This window comes from Hippoglossus stenolepis, chromosome 12 (assembly GCF_022539355.2).
Source record: "Hippoglossus stenolepis isolate QCI-W04-F060 chromosome 12, HSTE1.2, whole genome shotgun sequence".
Taxonomy (NCBI): Eukaryota; Metazoa; Chordata; class Actinopteri; order Pleuronectiformes; family Pleuronectidae; genus Hippoglossus; species Hippoglossus stenolepis.
In genome coordinates, this window is record NC_061494.1 from 18,732,675 (window position 1) to 18,750,393 (window position 17,719).

At 41.4% G+C, this 17,719-nt stretch overlaps 2 protein-coding genes and 1 long non-coding RNA gene across 3 annotated transcripts in view; 1 reads left to right on the forward strand and 2 right to left on the reverse strand.

Annotated features, from left to right (window-relative positions):
* Positions 1-1,212, reverse strand: part of LOC118119429 (equilibrative nucleoside transporter 1) — a 35,182-nt gene extending 33,970 nt beyond the window's left edge. The window contains exon 1 of the mRNA XM_035173419.2: positions 1,079-1,212. The gene's annotated coding sequence lies outside the window, so the exon portion shown is untranslated. The remainder of the gene's footprint in view (positions 1-1,078) is intronic.
* An 8,482-nt stretch (positions 1,213-9,694) lies between these two features.
* Positions 9,695-17,701, forward strand: LOC118119431. The gene is made up of 3 exons (XR_004698087.2): positions 9,695-9,781; positions 14,665-14,815; positions 15,700-17,701. It is a non-coding gene; the product is annotated as an uncharacterized LOC118119431 (long non-coding RNA).
* Positions 11,115-13,739, reverse strand: LOC118119430 (zinc finger protein 37 homolog). Its single transcript, XM_035173420.2, has 2 exons — positions 13,462-13,739; positions 11,115-12,747 (listed from the first exon to the last, which is right to left on the reverse strand). Exons 1-2 carry the CDS (start codon positions 13,634-13,636, stop codon positions 11,750-11,752), a joined length of 1,173 nt encoding a protein of 390 aa, XP_035029311.2. The 5' UTR covers positions 13,637-13,739; the 3' UTR covers positions 11,115-11,749.
* Positions 17,702-17,719: the final 18 nt, after the last annotated feature.

The window sequence follows — 17,719 nt, forward strand, 5'->3', positions numbered from 1 at the left end:
GGGTGCGTGAACACAACCATTAAAGGTTTGTATTAAAAAGTGTCAAATGAATAAACCACCAGACTATAAGCCCTTTTCAAACATGTGTCAGAGTTCAAAGCCAGATATTGGATCAGAGAGTGGAGACATAGTTGTTCCACTCAAAAGATCTTTTCTCGTACAACAAATCCTTGACTGGCTCTGTAACACATACGGCTCCGAACATGAGCTGGCAGCACAGCACAAGTACGACCGGTTTCTTCTCCTTTCTTTTCTTCTCACGGAACAAAGTGCAAGTCACAGGGAAGTGGTCAGTGTGGATGGTGAAGGCACAAAGCTCAGATCTTTAGATGACCAGACTCTGCTTCTTACGCAAGAAAAGCACTCTGGGTAAAGTTTGATTTTCAGTATCATCAGTGCTTTGGGTGCGTGAACACAACCATTAAAGGTTTGTATTAAAAAGTGTCAAATGTATCATACAGCCTTACATTTGACCCAGTACATAAGTGAGTGAGATGAATGTCATGTAACTGTGAACTTGTGATATCGGGGAATTAATGAAAAACATATTGAGTGAAATCTCAAGGACAGCTGAGGACAATCTGAGAGTCGTACTGAGAGAAGAGGGACAAATGGAGGAGGTGGATTTAAAACCCTCCCAACGATTCCTCTTAAAAACTTCCCTTTGGGGCATCTCACAGTAAAGCTGCTTTCAGACATGCACTGAGCTCCGGAGATCCTCCCGACTTTCTCTGGAGGGGCTGAATGTGTGCAAATGTCCGAGTGAGAGACGTGGGACTTTCTGCCGACTTTCTCCAGCCAGTCCCCTACTAAAAAGACAGCAGAAAGTCCAGAGGAGCTGATGTGAGAAAATAGTATAGGGGATCCTCCGCAGGATTCACCGTGAGTGAGTGGGTGTGTTGATGAGGTTTCTAACATGCGACAGAACAAAAATCTCGGGATGAAAAAGCAGCATCGCACACCTAGAAGACACAGACGAAGACGTCAAGCTTTTGGTGATATGAACAGACACTGGTGTCGATGTGCTGTAAACTGACACAAGTTATCTCCACAGCAGAATGAATATGTTACGTCTAACCTGTGGCTGCTGAGGAGAATCTCCTGCTGTGTTGTGCATGTGTGAAAGGGAACCTCCGGAGAAAGCCCAGACCCAGTTCCCTTGGTCTGAAAACGCCTTAGTGTAGCCTTCCTGTGAGGGTACCCTTCCATATCTGTCGTCCATGTTCCTGACTAAAATCCTGTAGTGAATCTGACTGTATAAATAAAGCAAGAGACGACAGGTGAGGCTTCACTTGAGCCAGTAATCAGATCTGTGTCGGGGGGGTTGTGAGGAAACTGTGATGGAACTCTTCCCATCCACTGACAAAACTGTAGCAGCAGCAGCGTCACTCACTCTCACTGCTTTTAATAGCCGAGCTCTTCGCTGTATGAAAGGTCCAGCATGTGATTTATACACACTGGGATTAGCAATAGAGAATAAACAACAGGGCGAATGTATTCTCTGGACCCCCCCCCAGGGGTTTCCACAAAAATAAACATCTTTGAGTTTACACAGTGAAGCTAAAACATAACAGCATGACTGGAAAATTTAAAACTGAAATCTGCCCTTTCACATCAATGTTAAAGTCGTTATGCAATAAAAAGAAGAAATTAATCACTTTGATTTTCCTGTCTGACAATGTCTTCGCCCACATTTCACCAGATGTGTGAAATGATTCAGAACATGAACATAACTACAGTAAAGCACTGCTTGTACAAATGTGTATCTTCATTTGCTCAATTCTGCAGTTTGTTGGATGTCTACCAGATGTTCTCTCTCCTCCTCCACACCGAACCCATGAGGACGATCCTGTCAGATCTCCTCCTCCATCCATTCATCGTCTCTGCAGTAAACTCCATCACCACCTGGGTGTACAGTACATTTTGGATTCCCTCAAGATTCTTGAAGCCGGCTCGGTCCTGCGCAGAAACTTTACTGGGCGTCACGGTGAAGTAACTCAATGACCCAGTTATGCAACCGAAAGGCCGGAGGAATTCCTAATGAATGCCGCTCCGTAACAGCGCGTATGTGCAAAATGTCACTTTCTCTCACACCCACACACAGAAAACCTACCCGTGTGCACCCGTGTCATTTTAATCTGTGACACCCCGTCTGACCCACATAAAGAAAATCCCTCCAGTTCCCTGGACTCCACAGAAGATTAACCTCTTGCCCCCGTTTCTTTTTTTATCTCAGGAAAGAATGGGGCAGTTTGCTGTAATAACTTTAGTCTGGGTCCAATGCAGAGGAATGTACAGTTCAGTGTAACGACACCCTGTAGCTCAGGCTCGCTCCTTCTGAAGTTGAGACGTGATTCGAGCTCATGATGTTTCCAAAAAAAATTTGGGATTTTGGCATTGGACGAGACCTGAGCTAACATGTGGGAAACTGTACCCAAAGGTTCCAGGGCAGGTTGCAGGCGATCCAGGGTCTATAGGGGGGATTGCATAACCAGATTAGGGCAGTTGGTTTTAGGCTTGGAGGTCACTGGGGCCCGAATTAGCCCTTTAGCTCTACAATCTAGAATCTAAATCGCCCGAAGCAGCTTCCCAAACACAGAGATTCCTGAATGAGCTCCTGTGTGAGATAGAGGCCACCGGGGAGCGGTCCGAGCTCAGCTCTTTATGCCTTAATGGTCCTTCGTTAAACCACAAAGTCAGGGTTTAATGGCTCAAGCATGGTGACTGTGTGAATTTAATTTTGCTGCTGCTATTCCATGACACTGAGAAGCTGAAATAAAGACTTGGAATAACAATGAACCTGTTGCATTAGGAATGAGAGCTTGGAACAAAACATCCCAAGTGGAGTTTAATGAAATAACATTTTAACTTGCAACAGTTTTCATGTTGTCCGTCCTAGAACTTTGCAGTGCGGTTTGCAAGATCAGCAAAATGTTCCAGACAATAGTGGAATGTGTCAGTATCGTAGGACAACATTTCATCACTTGAGTTCTGTGATACAAACAAGGTCAAACAGCAAAAACCTCCCTTCTGCTCCCTTTGTTTAATACGTTTTGAAAAGTCTGTGTGAACTCTAGGAAATAGTGTGATGCGTAGAGGCTCCTGCAGTGCCACCTACTGGTGGATCATGTTCCTCTCAGACCAGGACTGAATTTAAAATAATCCATTGATCAAACAAACTTTATTTGTGTTGCAGCAAGAACGAGGTCTGAGAAGCTGACTTAGGACAAATCAAATAACTATAGAGACTAATGCAAATAAGAAATAAAAGCAATTCATGAAAAGATCAAAAGGTAATCATAAAACCAAATGTAAAAGATATGAAGGAATAATAATTTAGAAAAACATTCAACTTGATTGAAAAAGGTAGATTTTCAGTTTGCTTGTATAATATATCATATTTAAGCTGAGGTATATAAACATTTTATACATGCAGCTCTATGACATCTATAATGTAGTTGAGTTAATTAATGAGTTAGAAGTCCATAATGATAGTGAATGACAATACAGACAAACACATTTATAGTGATATATGTGTGTGTGTCTTTATAGGGGATTTAAATACCCTCCAACTGCATTGTAATGTGTTTTAAGACATTCATTGAAAATGTATATAGTGCATAAGAGGGTAAATAAGTAAATACAAATATTTTTTTATTATAGTTACTCTTTGCTTTAAAAGTTCAGTTTTAATACATTTCATACAAATGTGGAGACATGTATCTGTGAGTCTAAACTATTTCAACACTTCTTTAAGAATGAAGAAATGAAGCCACAGTGAGAATCCCAGCTGTTATTTTCAGGTCCTTCTGACCCTTTTAAGTTATAGTTTCCCCCCAAAGGAAACAATGACGACGTGTTTTCAAAATACTTTCGAGACTTTGAACGAAAAGTGTTTGAAGTCAGTTTGACTGGGGTCAGGAAACATGTTTGCTTTGTTAGCGATAACAGATGAGAAATACCCTCATCTCTGATTTCCCTCTGGAATGCATTGTGGCTGATCCCGTCCTTAAAAGATGTCTCCAGATACAAATCAATAGGTGCATATGAAATCCAAGGCATAGTGGGATGTTTCAGATTCATAGCTGTCACAGTGACCTCTGCTGGATATTAAAGATCTTAATAACGGTAAATGGAGGTTCAGCTCTACAGTGCTTTTAAGCTAATTGTTTTGGTTTATGCCCAAAAATGAACTGTCTCCCCGCTCATTGACCTTATTTCCTGCAAACAGCAGATAAAAAAAAGCAACTAGCTTGTGAAGTAGATAAATCATAGTAGCTAAACAACCTGATACTCTCTGTAACAGCCCCTGGCTGGCAAACAAGACGCAGAGAGTTCCAAACTGATGCGTCACGGCTCTTTATTCAACATTTCTCCATGGCACCATAAAAACACCGTAAAACTAGAAAGACAACAAGTACAACATAATCATTTAGTAAAAGACAAATACAACCGTTAAAATACCTAAACATCAGCTAAACAAACAAATAACCACGTGAGACAAGTTTGACGGGTTAATGTGACATAGCGACTCCCGTTCCGCGCTACCTGTAGCAAAGGGAATAAAAACCTGCTTCCTACCTCATTCCACTCGCCGAGGGGTGTTAAACGAGGATTAATACGTCCGTAAGATAGGCAATCGCCGTACAGCTGGCGTCCTGTCGTTTCCGCTGCTACCATCCTCAAGACGCAGCTGCACGGCAGGTGTTTTATATCAGGCTCGGACCGGAAGCGAGGGATTTGGTGTCTATATTATATCGGTACGCTCCGTGAAAGCTACAGGCATTTACGCGAGGTGAGTCGCTACGTTTTAAAAGGACAACAAATTACTAACTTAAATAACACGATTCATACTTGAACATAAAGAACAAAATAAACCCAACCCAAATAATAAATGAAACAATCTGCATAACCTACCAGGTTTAGCAGTCAGTTACACTCCCACCAAATCCTGATATAAACAATTCAACCAACTGTACTATACAGGATTTCTAGGCCATATCTAATTGCCCTTTAAATTAAAATATCTAGGGGTGTTATGCATGTGATATTATCTATGTGCAACATGTTTATACTATTTGCTCTCGAGGAGGAGCACCAGTTTCTGGACGGGCCTCTCGACGAATGAGGGTTTGGATGAAAGACCTTGCCCTTTTGTTGCTTTCTGCTCTCCTGTTTGAACCTTGACCCGACAAACGGGACCGTCGCTGTCTGGAATTGGTCAACCACTCGTCCTAGTAGCCACTGATTCCTTGGGAGGTTGCCACTACAGCCGCAGAGATCTCCAGCCTCAGGATGCTTGTCACCTTTGTTGGTGCGACTCTTGCCTTGGCCATTGCGAGGCTAAAATGCACTCTACCTTGGTCATCCTTGTACCTGAGGTATGAGCAGGCCCCGTATACCTTGCTGCTGGCATCAGAGAAGTGATGTAACTCTGTTCTGATTAGGTTGCCAAAGTCTAGTGGGTGGTAACATCTTTTAGCCTCAGAAGGCCGACCTTCCACTCCTCCCACCGTGGATATGGGGGGCATTTCAAAGTGTCTGTCCTCCTTCTGCTTGATGTGTTTGCTGAGGAACTGTATGCACTGAACATCCTCCTGAGATACATACTTGTCCTCATAGACCCTTTCATTGAAGTCTAACTCCGGGGCTTTCAAAACATCGACTGATGGGGCAGGAATTTCTTTTATAGCAACTCTGTGAACGAAGCTCTGACTTCGTTGCCTGTCCAGATGAGGATTAGATGAACCTATGATGCTCCAGCCGAGCTCAGTTCTCTGTGCAAAGGGTTCATTGTCTTTGCCTATGACGGCTTCAAGTGGGGCTAGTGCTGATGGAGAATCATACCCAATTAGCAGTCCTACTTCGCAGTCTTGAAGTGATGGCAACATGTCTGCTAGATGTCTGAGGTGAGGCCACGTTTGTGCCGTTTCTCTTGTTGGGATATAAGACTTATCCACCGGAATAAAGCTACGGGTGTATGCTTGCTTTACATGGATGTGCTTATCGGAATTAAGACCTCGAACTCGTAGACCGCAGATACTCGTACTTGCCAAGATGGTGTCGACAGCTGTCATTGTGCTGAGTTTCAGCTTCACTGGTTTTGAGTCCACATCCAGGTCCTGAAGCAAGTCTTCTAGAATGAATGTTGCATCACTCTGTGTGTCAAGTAATGCATAAGTGATAACTTCTCTTTGCGGCTCTTTTACCGACGACACCAGGACTGGGACTATGCTTGAGGTAACGAGGGCACATTGGGTTGATGCATAGGACGTGACCTTGAGAACCTCTTCACTCGGGCCATCATCTGCTAGGGCAGAGCCATTTTTCGTCACTTCCCCTGGTCCTTTCATCCACTCCTCATGCAGGAAAGTGGGATGCCTACGACCACAGGTATTACATGTATGTTGCCCTTTACAGTCTTTGTTGATATGTCCCTTCCTTAAGCAACCAAAGCAGAGTCGGTTTTAATGGATGAATGCCTTTTTGTCTTCCATGGGTTTTGCAGCAAAAGAAGGGCACCTGGCAATGCCATGCATTTCATCCTGGCAGACCACACATGGGGGTCTTCCCCTATAATTGGACATTTCAAGTTCATCTCGGCTGGCATTCTTTAATTGGGCAGTTGTATTAAGGGATTACATTACATTTCATTTAGCTGACGCTTTTATCCAAAGTGACTTACAATAAGTGCATTCAACCATGAGGGTACAAACCCAGAACAACAAGAATAGAGAAAGTACAATTTCTTCAAAAAAGCAAAACTACAAAGTGCTATAAGTAAGTGCCATTTTAAGTGCTACTAAATTGTTAGTTTTAAAAACGTTATTCAAGGTATAGTCGTAAGAGGTGTGTTTTTAGTTTGCGGCGGAAGATGTGTAAACTTTCTGATGTCTGGATTTCAATGGGGAGCTCATTCCACCATTTAGGAGCCAGGACAGCAAACAGTCGTGATTTTGATAAGTGTTTAGCTCGCAGTGAGGGAGCAACAAGCCGATTGGCCGAAGCAGAGCGGAGTGAACGGGCTGGGGTGTAACGTTTGACCATGTCCTGGATGTAGACTGGACCCGATCCGTTCGCAGCACGGTACGCAAGTACTAATGTTTTGAGGGATCTGGCTCCCTTTTCGTCTGTGTGTTTAAAGTTCATCCAATGTGGGGAGGTAATAGGGTTACAAAATATCCGGGCCTCTTTGTTCAAGAATGTTGTGAAACTTTTAAAAATCGGGGTAATCCCCAGACTTATACAGGTTATCGTCGACAATTCGGCCCCACTTTCGTACAATCCATTCTGGTAGTTTTTTAAGTAACTTGTGGTTTTCTTCGCAATCATTCAAGATGGTCAAACCTTTAACATGTGGGATTGCCTCTGCGCAACCTTGGAGAAAGTCTGTAAATTCTCTAAGTGCTAAAGGATCAGTCGCACTGATTTTAGGCCATCTGGCGAGCTTGTCTCGAAAGGCCTTTTGAACAAGGAATGGGTTCCCATATCTCTCATGTAGGACTTTCCAGGCGCCTGTATATGCATCCTCCGAGTTCCTGTAGAAGAACCCTTCCACCGCTTTGCGGGCTTCTCTGACGAGGTAAGTTTTTAGGTAAAACATCTTCTCACTTGGTGAGAGAGGTTTCTGATCAATAAGGGTTGTGAAAGACATCTTCCAATCAAGGAATTTCATGGGATCTCCATTAAACATTGCTGGCTCAGGTACGGGAAAGCGATGTATGCTGAGTGCGCTTGCTATTGCTTGGGCCAGAGAGACAGTATCTTCAGATGTAGTTGCTCTCAGAGGTGCTAGTTGAGGTTGAAATGACACATTTGAATTTAGCCGCGCTTCATATTTGGTCTCCTGGTGAGCAGCATCTGATTCATGGTTCATCCCATTTTGGCAGTCATCTTCAAAACTGTTATATGCTCTTACTCTAGCAGCTGCTACCTGGACTTCCTTCTCTGCCTTTAGCTGCTGCAGGTTCGTTCTTTCCTCTTCTAGCTTTGATTGTCTCTGTCCTTTTACGCTCCACTTCGGTCAACATGACCGCCTCTTCAAGTTTCCATTCACTTTCCAGTATTCTGAGCTTGGATTGCTGAGTTAGAATGTCTTTTGTCGCCTTTGCCTCTTCTTGCTTGGCTGCGAGTTCTGCATCTTGTCGTTTACTAGAGCTAGTGGAAGTTGCAATTGATTGATCGGAGTTCCGTGATGCTTCTGAAAGTGCGGTTTCAGTTTTTGTAAATCCAAAGATGGAGCCATGCTCTTCCTTACTCAGCACTATTCTCACGCTCTCCTTCTCGACTCGTTCATTATAGTTCCCATCAACGATGTCTCTGCGATTACTCACAAGAGCAAGGATCTCTTCAGTCAGAGCGGAGCAGGTGTCCATTTTACCAACAATATCTGGAGTGGAGGTTTGGTTGCGTACAAGTGGCTCATAATGATGGTGCACCACATCATGATTTGTGATAATTTTTCGTTGGATTTTATCAAGGTCATCTGGAGAGCAGTAGGTTTTCAATTCAGTCCGAACTTCTCTCGCTGACAATTTCCAGGACTCATAGGCCAGTATTTTTGTGCTGCTCTTGGACCTTCTCTGGTATTATTCTTTGCCGCGAGCTTGGTCTGTCTTGATGTGTGGGAACTGATTTACTTGTTGCTGCTGCATCGAGTGATGATTTGACTATCGAACTTTAATCTTTGAGTGTAATATGCAGTATGCCTGAATAGAACCTCTGCAAGTAGTCGCTCTAATTTGGTAACTGCTATTTCTCTTGCCATACATACAAAACAGTTAAATACTCAAAGAGTTTTAGTACAAAAACAGATGCAACATAAATATCGTAACTAGAAAGAAAAAGGCTCAACAGGCAAAATCGAAAGAGAATGCGCTATAAGTGTGCTTAGCAAACTATACTAGGCAGTTAAACAGTTTAACTGTCACTGTTTAGACTCCTCAAAGACATGACAATAAATAATGTTAGTTGCAACATAACACATAATATTTACCATTGGTCATTATAATCATCAATCATCTTCTCCAAAGATTCCCATTTTGTGATCAGTTTTGACTTTAGGACGGCAGGAAAGTCCCCAGCATTTTTAGTATTTACATGTGAAAACACTTTGCATATTCATAGTACAGTCTATGTACTGTCTTTTATTCATGTCTCTCAGTGCATCTATCGTGCGTGCACCTTTGATGCGTTATCCAGTCTTGCCTTACGGTCGTTTGTAGGTTGTTTCTTCGTAAGGACGACGACGCGGGTCAGGAAGACGTTCCAAATGTAGCGTTGGGTTTTACTGTAACAGCCCCTGGCTGGCAAGGCATGACGCAGAGAGTTTCAGACTGCTGCGTCACGGCTCTTTATTCAAACATTACATCGTGGCGCCGTAGAAACACCGTAAAACTAGAAAGACAACAAGTACAACATAATCATTTAATAAAAAAAGACAAATACAACCGTTAAAATGCCTAAACATCAGCTAAACAACGTGAGACAAGTTTGACGGGTTAATGTGACATAGCGACGCCCGTTCCGCGCTACCTGTAGCAAAGGGAATAAAAACCTGCTTCCTACCTCACTCCGCTCGCCGAGGGGTGTTAAACGAGGATTAATACGTCCGTAAGATGGGGAATCGCCGTACAGCTGGCGTCCTGTCGTTTCCGCTGCTACCATCATCAAGACGCAGCTGCACGGCAGGTGTTTTATATCAGGCTCGGACCGGAAGCGAGGGATCTGGTGTCTATATTATATCGGTACGCTCCGTGAAAGCTACAGGCATTTACGCGAGGTGAGTCGCTACGTTTTAAAAAGGACAACAAATTACTAACTTAAATAACACGATACATACTTGAACATAGAGAACACAATAAACCCAACCCAAATAATAAATGAAACAATCTGCATAACCTACCAGGTTTAGCAGTCAGTTACAGTTACTCTTTGCTTTAAAAGTTCAGTTCAGTTTTAATACATTTCATACAAATGTGGAGACATGTATCTGTAAGTCTAAACTATTTCAACACTTCTTTAAGAATGAAGAAATGAAGCCACAGTGAGAATCCCAGCTGTTAATTCCAGGTCCTTCTGACCCTTTTAAGTTATAGTTTCCCCCCAAAGGAAACAATGATGACGTGTTTTCAAAATACTTTCGAGACTTTGAACTAAAAGTGTTTGAAGTCAGTTTGACTGGGGTCAGGAAACATGTTTACTTTGTTTTTAGTGACGATAACAGATGAGAAATACCCTCACCTCTGATTTCCCTCTGGAATGCATTGTGGCTGATCCCGTCCTTAAAAGATGTCTCCAGATACAAATCAATAGGTGCAAATGAAATCCAAGGCATAGTGGGATGTTTCAGATTCATAGCTGTCACAGTGACCTCTGCTGGATATTAAAGATCTTAATAACGGTAAATGGAGGTTCAGCTCTGCAGTGCTTTTAAGCTAATTGTTTTGGTTTATGCCCAAAAATGTACTGTCTCAGTCTCCCCGCTCAGTCACCATATTCCCTGAAAACAGCAGATAAAAAAAAACAACTAGCTTGTGAAGTAGGTAAAGCAGGGAAGCTAAACAACCTGATACTCTCCTCAGGAGTTGGTTGAGACCAAAAAACTGTGGGTGAATATTAGACTTAAATTGATCATACAATGACAAACATGACGCTAAGCTTTACTGGAAGTGTAAATATTTTCCAACACGTTCATATCAACTTTATAAAAGGTTTTTAAAAAGTGCTGTTAACTTTTCCCACCATGATTTTAAAAAAAAGGAAAATTGACTTTTTCCTATAGCTTATATCAAATGACACAGTTCCTATAACATTATTAGCAATAACAATTAAAAAATTATCTAGAATATTTCTGAATATAATCTGTTGTTTAACAATACAGTGCCCAGCTCTGAAAGTTTTTTTTATTTGCTTTAGACAAAATGCTGCAGAAGCATTAACAGTAAACCTGCTAAATAAAACTTCACATGATAAAGTAAGATTTGCTTCCTGTTCCAGTTTGTTCTCAGTTAAGTTCTGTTTAAAGAAACTTTGAACTCAATCATCGAAACAACACACAGGGTCAACATTACTCAAATGTTCTCATATAAAAAAAAAAAAAGAATACCGACAAAGACGGTTTATTTTTTTAATGTTAACGACAGTGTTATTACTCTTACTTCGCACAAAGCACATCTCTGTTTGTTGTCAATGAGTAAAAGATTTCCCATCAGAACAAGGGTCATATCAACAGCGAAGAGGAACATGTTGTAAACATCAGGGCCAGAATTTATCAAACCGCTAACAGAGAAATGTTTTTCTGAACCAGAGATGTAAAAGTTTAAATTCTTCCCTTCGACACCAACTCTCAAAACTTAATAAATGTTATTTTAAAGTAGCATTGAAATAAAAAGACCTCAGAAGATCCTAAGTGAGAGCAGGAGAGGAAAAAAGGTGAGAACAGACCTTCACTGTCTGAATTATACAAGTGATATAACTGATCATGATCAACAATGCGAGAGGAAGCAAGAAGTTAACAACTTTTTCCATTGACTTCTTGTTTACGTAGCGGCTCGAGAGATAGAGTGGGTCGTCCACTAATCAGTAGGTTGGGGGTTCGATCCTCGGTTCCTCAAGGCTGCCTGCCAAAGCGTCCTTGGGCAAGACACTGAACTTCAAATTGCACTTGACGACTATTCCGTCATTAAAAGGTAGGGTTAGTGATTGGGTTCTGAAAAATTGGCTATGGGGCCTGGTGGATGAGGATAAATCAATATTTCTGCGTGTGAGTCCCTAAGTGGTACTTGAGGTGTGCGCTCTGTAGATATCCTTTGCCACAGACGTTACACCGGTGTGGTCTCTCCCCCGTGTGGCTTCTCAGGTGCTTCTTCAGATGTCCGCTGTGGGTGAAACTTTTACAACAGAAAGAGCAGCAGAAAGGCTTCTCGCCCGTGTGGATCCTCATGTGTATCTTTAAGTCTCCTTTCCGGCTGCATTCCTTCCCACAAACCTGGCAGCGGTGCAGCTTCACCCCCGTGTGGCTGGTCATGTGTTCCGCCAGAGCCGTGCTGCTGTTGCACTGTTTACCGCACACGTGACAACACCTGGAGGCCTTGTGTGATTTAAGGTGCACGTTAAGACTTTCGGTGGACTCTGAGGCCTTTCCGCACACAGCACAGGGGAAACCTGCATCCATTGAATGCATGCGCAAAGCGTGGTTTATCAAGTGGTGTTTGGAGGCAAAAGATTTATCGCACAAATAGCAGTGATAGCCAGGTGCAAGTGAACTCATATGAGATACCTCAGCGGACTCTCTGGAGGTGATGATTGAACCCTGGTTTTGATCTGTCTTTGTCTGGTTTGACATGAAACTCGCAGCAGGTCGTTCGTGTTCCCTACCATCTTGGATCTGAGTTTGTGGAGGCGGGAACAGGGCGAAATGGGGCATGAACTGTAGAGCTTTAGTTTCGGGTAACTCCTCGAACTGCTCCTCGCTGTCACTGTTTTGAGTTGGAGTTTTCAAAGACGGTTTAGTGTCCTCCTGCTCGTGTCCCTCCCACACAGCTGAAAGGGGTAGATACATGTCGTTAGCATCCCTAAACTCTCGAGCCTGTTCTCCATCTTGTTGACAGGCCCAGACCTCCTGATCTTCCTCTTTAATGTGTCTAGGCTCTGGCTCCGTCTGATTGGTGCTGAGATTGGGCTCGTGCTCACAGTGGTGCCGCTCAGCGGGAGTTTCCTCTTTACAGATGGACGACTGAGGGAGGTCTAGAAAAAAAGGTGAAGAACTTAAAACTTCTGCAACTTAATATTTTTCATTTAACAGCAACTATCAAGTGTCTCTTTGTTCAACAAACAATAGACACAGTTTATGTCAGTTTGGACATTTGAGAAGCTACAATCATCCACTGATAAACATTTTTATTCAAAACAATGACAAATGTAAGTTAATTTCCCTAAAATCAACTTGGATTGTTACACTTACACCAGAAAAGTTTGATGAATGATCCTTATTGAAAATGTGACGTGACACAACTAAATAAAAACCAAAATATCAACCAATATCTTTACCTATGTTGTAATCGATTTTAAGTATCAGATATATATGTGTATACATTTAAAGATTTGTATCACCCTCTTATCACTCAGGGAGTCAATCAAGTTGTCCATGTTGTGGTACAGATGTTGTGCACGTGCGCATCTGAGCGATTCAAACACAAACACCTTCTTGAAATAAACATAAAGAGTCAGTATTTCACTTTTCAGGACTTGAGGGGAACTGAACCTTGAATTTCATGGACTGTAGTTTTATTTTTAATCATCGAGTTTAAGGTTTATAAAACAAATAAAACGTCAATTATTACAATCAGGAATATTCTAACAGCTGATTCCGGGCAGTGGGAAACTCAGCCTTTATTAATAATAATAATATAATACAGATAATAACAATGATATCATCTATATACTAAGGGTTGAACAGACCTCTCTGGTGGGAGAACTCCTGCAGTAAACCTCTCAGACGGTCGTTCTCCTGTTTGGACCTGGACGCTTCTTCTTCGTATTTCTCGATGGTTCGTTCAAACACCTGCAGAATCTCCTCGGCAGCAGCTGTTAGTCTTTCCGTCACGAAAACCCTGAGGAGCAGCGGGGCGGACATTTTTAATCTTCCCCCGGACAGCAGCTTCCAACACGGGGTCACTTCTCTGGGCTGTTAGCTGACAGGCTACGGAAGTAGCGATAAACAAACCGCGGTGCGCATGTCAGAGATCTGTCGCCCCCTGCAGGAACACAGCGGCGGTGGACTAACTTTATTTATAGAGCACAACCACAAAGAGCTGCACAACAAGAAAACAAATGATTAAAATACATATATACATAAATACATAAATACACACATGATAAAATAATAATTATATTGATAATGATTTTTAAAAATACTAATAGCCTGGCACCCCAGGTCAATTTAGGAATATGCCTTCCAAACATAATGTTTTTGCCGAAATGTAAAAGTTTACTCAAGTAATACATTTATATCAACAACTTATATACTTATATACACAAAACCTGTCCGTGCCACAGACACATCCCCAAACTTATATGCTTATACTTATATTATATTATATTACACTGTTCTTGATGGAAAAGTTACAATTTAGATTTGGAGTCCATTCATTTCTTCTTGTGGATGCAAATGTTTACCAATAATAAAATGCATGTTTTCTTAAGAAGAGAAAGATAATCACATGTTGTTTATAGATAATATGAGTTTATTGTTAAACTGTAAGTAAAGGGGCACAGGATCTGCCCTGAGACTGAGTTTTTTTTAAATTTTGATATCTCAGGTAAGTCTGTTGGATGGTGTTCTTCCTGTCTTTGTCTATTTTTCCTGCTTTTGTGATTGTCAGCCCTCCCTGGTTTGTTTCACCTTCGTCCACTGAGCCCTGTCACCACTCACTCATCTGTCAATTCATCTTTTTATTTCCTCAGTCCAACCTTATGCTTTTGTTTCTGCCCCCCAGTGTCTCTCAGGGCATTTAGAGTTGGGATTTTCTGTTTGTCTGCCTAAACCTGCCAACCAGAGTCATCTATAGACCCTCATTCATCTGACCATTCTCATAAAACCCAGGTTTGAAAACCCTGCACAAGTGGCGTCAGTTTGTTAATAACAAAGGCTTCTGTTCGTAGGAGCCTGAGTCGTGACCTGTGCCCACAGCTCCCTGCTCTCTCCCTCCGTCCACACCCACACGACCATCTGTCCCACGCTGAGCTCAAAGGACAGGAGAGGACAGTCGTGATGGGAGCTGTACCTGGCACTGTGCTCCTCCATCTGCAGCAGGTACGCAAAGACAAAAACAACAAGTCTGCAAAAAATAAAACAAAATGAGTGAGAATGATTTTCTGTTGCTTTGACAGTCAACGGTTTGTATTCTGCACTCAGATAATTGGAGGGTTCTGCTGTTTCATGTTGTTATTTTTCTTTATGTTACCTCTCCTCATGCAGCAGTTACTTAATGAGTCTAACCACGTTCGGCTCAGGTTCAGGTTCAGAACATTTTCAGCATAATGCTCCATAACATGAGCAAAGGGACGCTTGCATGTATTTTTGATCACCATCAGAGGGAGCCAAATCATTCAAGATACAACACATCGAAACTCGTACATTGATTTCCAGTGTGTCAGCTCCAGTTAATGTTTTAACCAAATACCTGCTGCACATTGAAGGAAAACAGAGAAGTGTTGAGTTCAAAGTCTATTGTAGTGTCCATAATATAAAATCTACTGTGCTGTTGTTCTGTGCGGTGATGTTCTGTACATGCAAGTGTTTGAAAATGGCAACTTGAACTACTTCAAATGCTGAATTTCTTGTAGATCCTTACTACACTGTGGTTAGTCTCTTGGGGGTATTGGGGTTAATGGGGGGTGGGAGTTTACCAGTTCTCTTTGCATGCCTATGTTTGTTTTCCCACCCACATCAAGTCTGTAAACCACAAATGACATATTAGAATTTATGTTGCTTTGTTTGTGAGGGCTATTGATTTTTGTGGATGCATCCAGAAATAAATAATTCAAACAATGACATGTTCTTTGAGTATACCAACTGAAACGTACGCAGATGATGCATATTAGAGAGCTTTGAAAATTGTTGGAAGAATGATGAAGGCACCAAACTTGTTTTGTCACCTTTGAAATATGTCATTTCTTCTCTTAATTGACCTTCAGGCTTCCTCAGCTCTCAGTCTTCAGTCTTATTCACTCGCACTGGAAACATCGGAGCTGCACTGGATCATCATGGAGCGACTGCAGAGACGTGAACACAACATCTGGCTTTAAAAAGTCACTTAGTCTTTTTTAGACATTTCTACTTTTATAAGATCCAGAAGAAGCTTTTTCATTTAAATTTCATGTAAATGTGTTGTTGGTTTTATTCTATTTGTGTCACTGTTCCTGTTCTGTTTGTGTTTTTCCTGTTGAGGTTTCTAAACACTACAAACCACCAAACATAGACTTATTGAAATGAGGTCCACCATGAAATCATTAAAATGACCTACCTTTACAAAACATCATTTAACCAGCTGAACTTGTTTCTCACCTTCGGCTTGTTTCTGTTATGCATATCTTCTCCGAGCAGACGAAGGTGCAGCTACAAATACTTTTGGACGTCTTGGATGTTTCACTGGAAATTTCACTATATGTTTCACTGAATCTTTCACTGAATCTTTCACTGGATGTTTCACTGGATGTTTTACTGGATGTTTCACAGGATGTTTCACTGGATGTTTAACTTGATGTTTCACTTGATGTTTCACTTGCTGTTTCACTGGATGTTTCACTGGATGTTTCCCTGGATGTTTCCCTGGATGTCTCCCTGGATGTTTCACTGGATGTTTCCCTGGATGTTTCACTTGATGTTTCACTGGATGTTTCACTGGATGTTTTACCGGATGTTTCACCGGTGTTTCACTGGATGTTTCACTGGATGTTTCCTGGATGTCTCCTGGATGTTTCACTGGATATTTTACGTGATGTTTCACTGGATATTTTACTGGATGTTTCACTGGATGTTTCACTGGATGTTTCACTGGATGTTTCCCTGGATGTTTCTTTTCTTTGAGCTCTGACTTTAACGCACCTCCAGTAAAGTGGGAGTGTCTTCAAAGATTGTAAAAGCATCAAGAGGATTCACCTCCTATTTAATTCCAGAAACCTACAAGTTACAGCATTATACATTGGTTATTTGATAACATGGTAAATGGAATTTGACTAAAATATAAACCTGCCGCTGCTCATGTCTTTCACTTTATTTTTATTTCCTGTTCACATAGAAGTGTAGTAGCGTTTTGTTTGGAGATACTTGTGCGCATGCGCGAGGTGTGTTACTTCCTCGCGTCTAACGTTGCCGTGGAGTGGGCTCCTCTCTGAAGTTAGTTTACCATTGGACGGTTGGGGGGGGGAGTTAAGAGGGACTCCCAGGTTGACCAAGACTATTTTCAGATGTGCGAACCCTTTGTTTTATTCTTAAAAATAAAATAAAGATGATTTCACAGTCTTTTCTCAACGAATACACAAATAAAACAAAGGTCTCACAAACCTGACTCTGTGTTTTAATCTGAATTCAAATGCTCTGGGTTCATCGGAGTCTAATTTTAAAAAACGGTGTTTTCACAAATGACATAAAAGACTCAATAATCTGGGACTGTGTTTGAATGGGTTGATCTAGTCCAGGCGAGACAAGTCTAACTCTGTGAAAGATGTGGAATGACTCCTTTTTGTGTGTTTCACTCATCTGAGACATTATTATAAAAACAGTGTCATCATGTATAAAATAAAAATATCTCACAGATCAGAAGATTTAAAAGATCTGTGAGACAAAAAAAAAATGTAGTTATTATAATGTATTAATTTATAAGAAAGTGTTTATTGGTTAATCTAGTCCAGGTTTGACAAATCTAACATTTGGTTTTTGACCTGTTGTTGTGATCCCGATGGTAAAAACAGTGTCATCATGTATAAAATAAAAGGTCTCAAAGATCTGAAGCTGGGTTTTAAAAGGTACGTATTGTTATTATAATGTAATAATTTATAAGTAAGTGTTTATAAGGTAAACTAGTCCAAGTTTTACAAGTCTAACTTGTGGTTTAAGACCTGTTGTAGTGGTCTAATGGTGAAAATACAGTGTCACTGCAATTACTTCATGAATAAAACAAAGGTATCAGATCTGAAACTGTGTTTATGTCACATC

Coding starts and splice junctions, on each gene's coding strand:
- LOC118119430 (XM_035173420.2), bottom strand. CDS start 13,636: ATGTCCGCCCCGCTGCTCCTCAGGGTTTTCGTGACGGAAAGACTAACA. Junction 12,748..13,461: donor GGAGTTCTCCCACCAGAGAG/GTCTGTTCAACC, acceptor CTTTTTTTCTAG/ACCTCCCTCAGTCGTCCATC.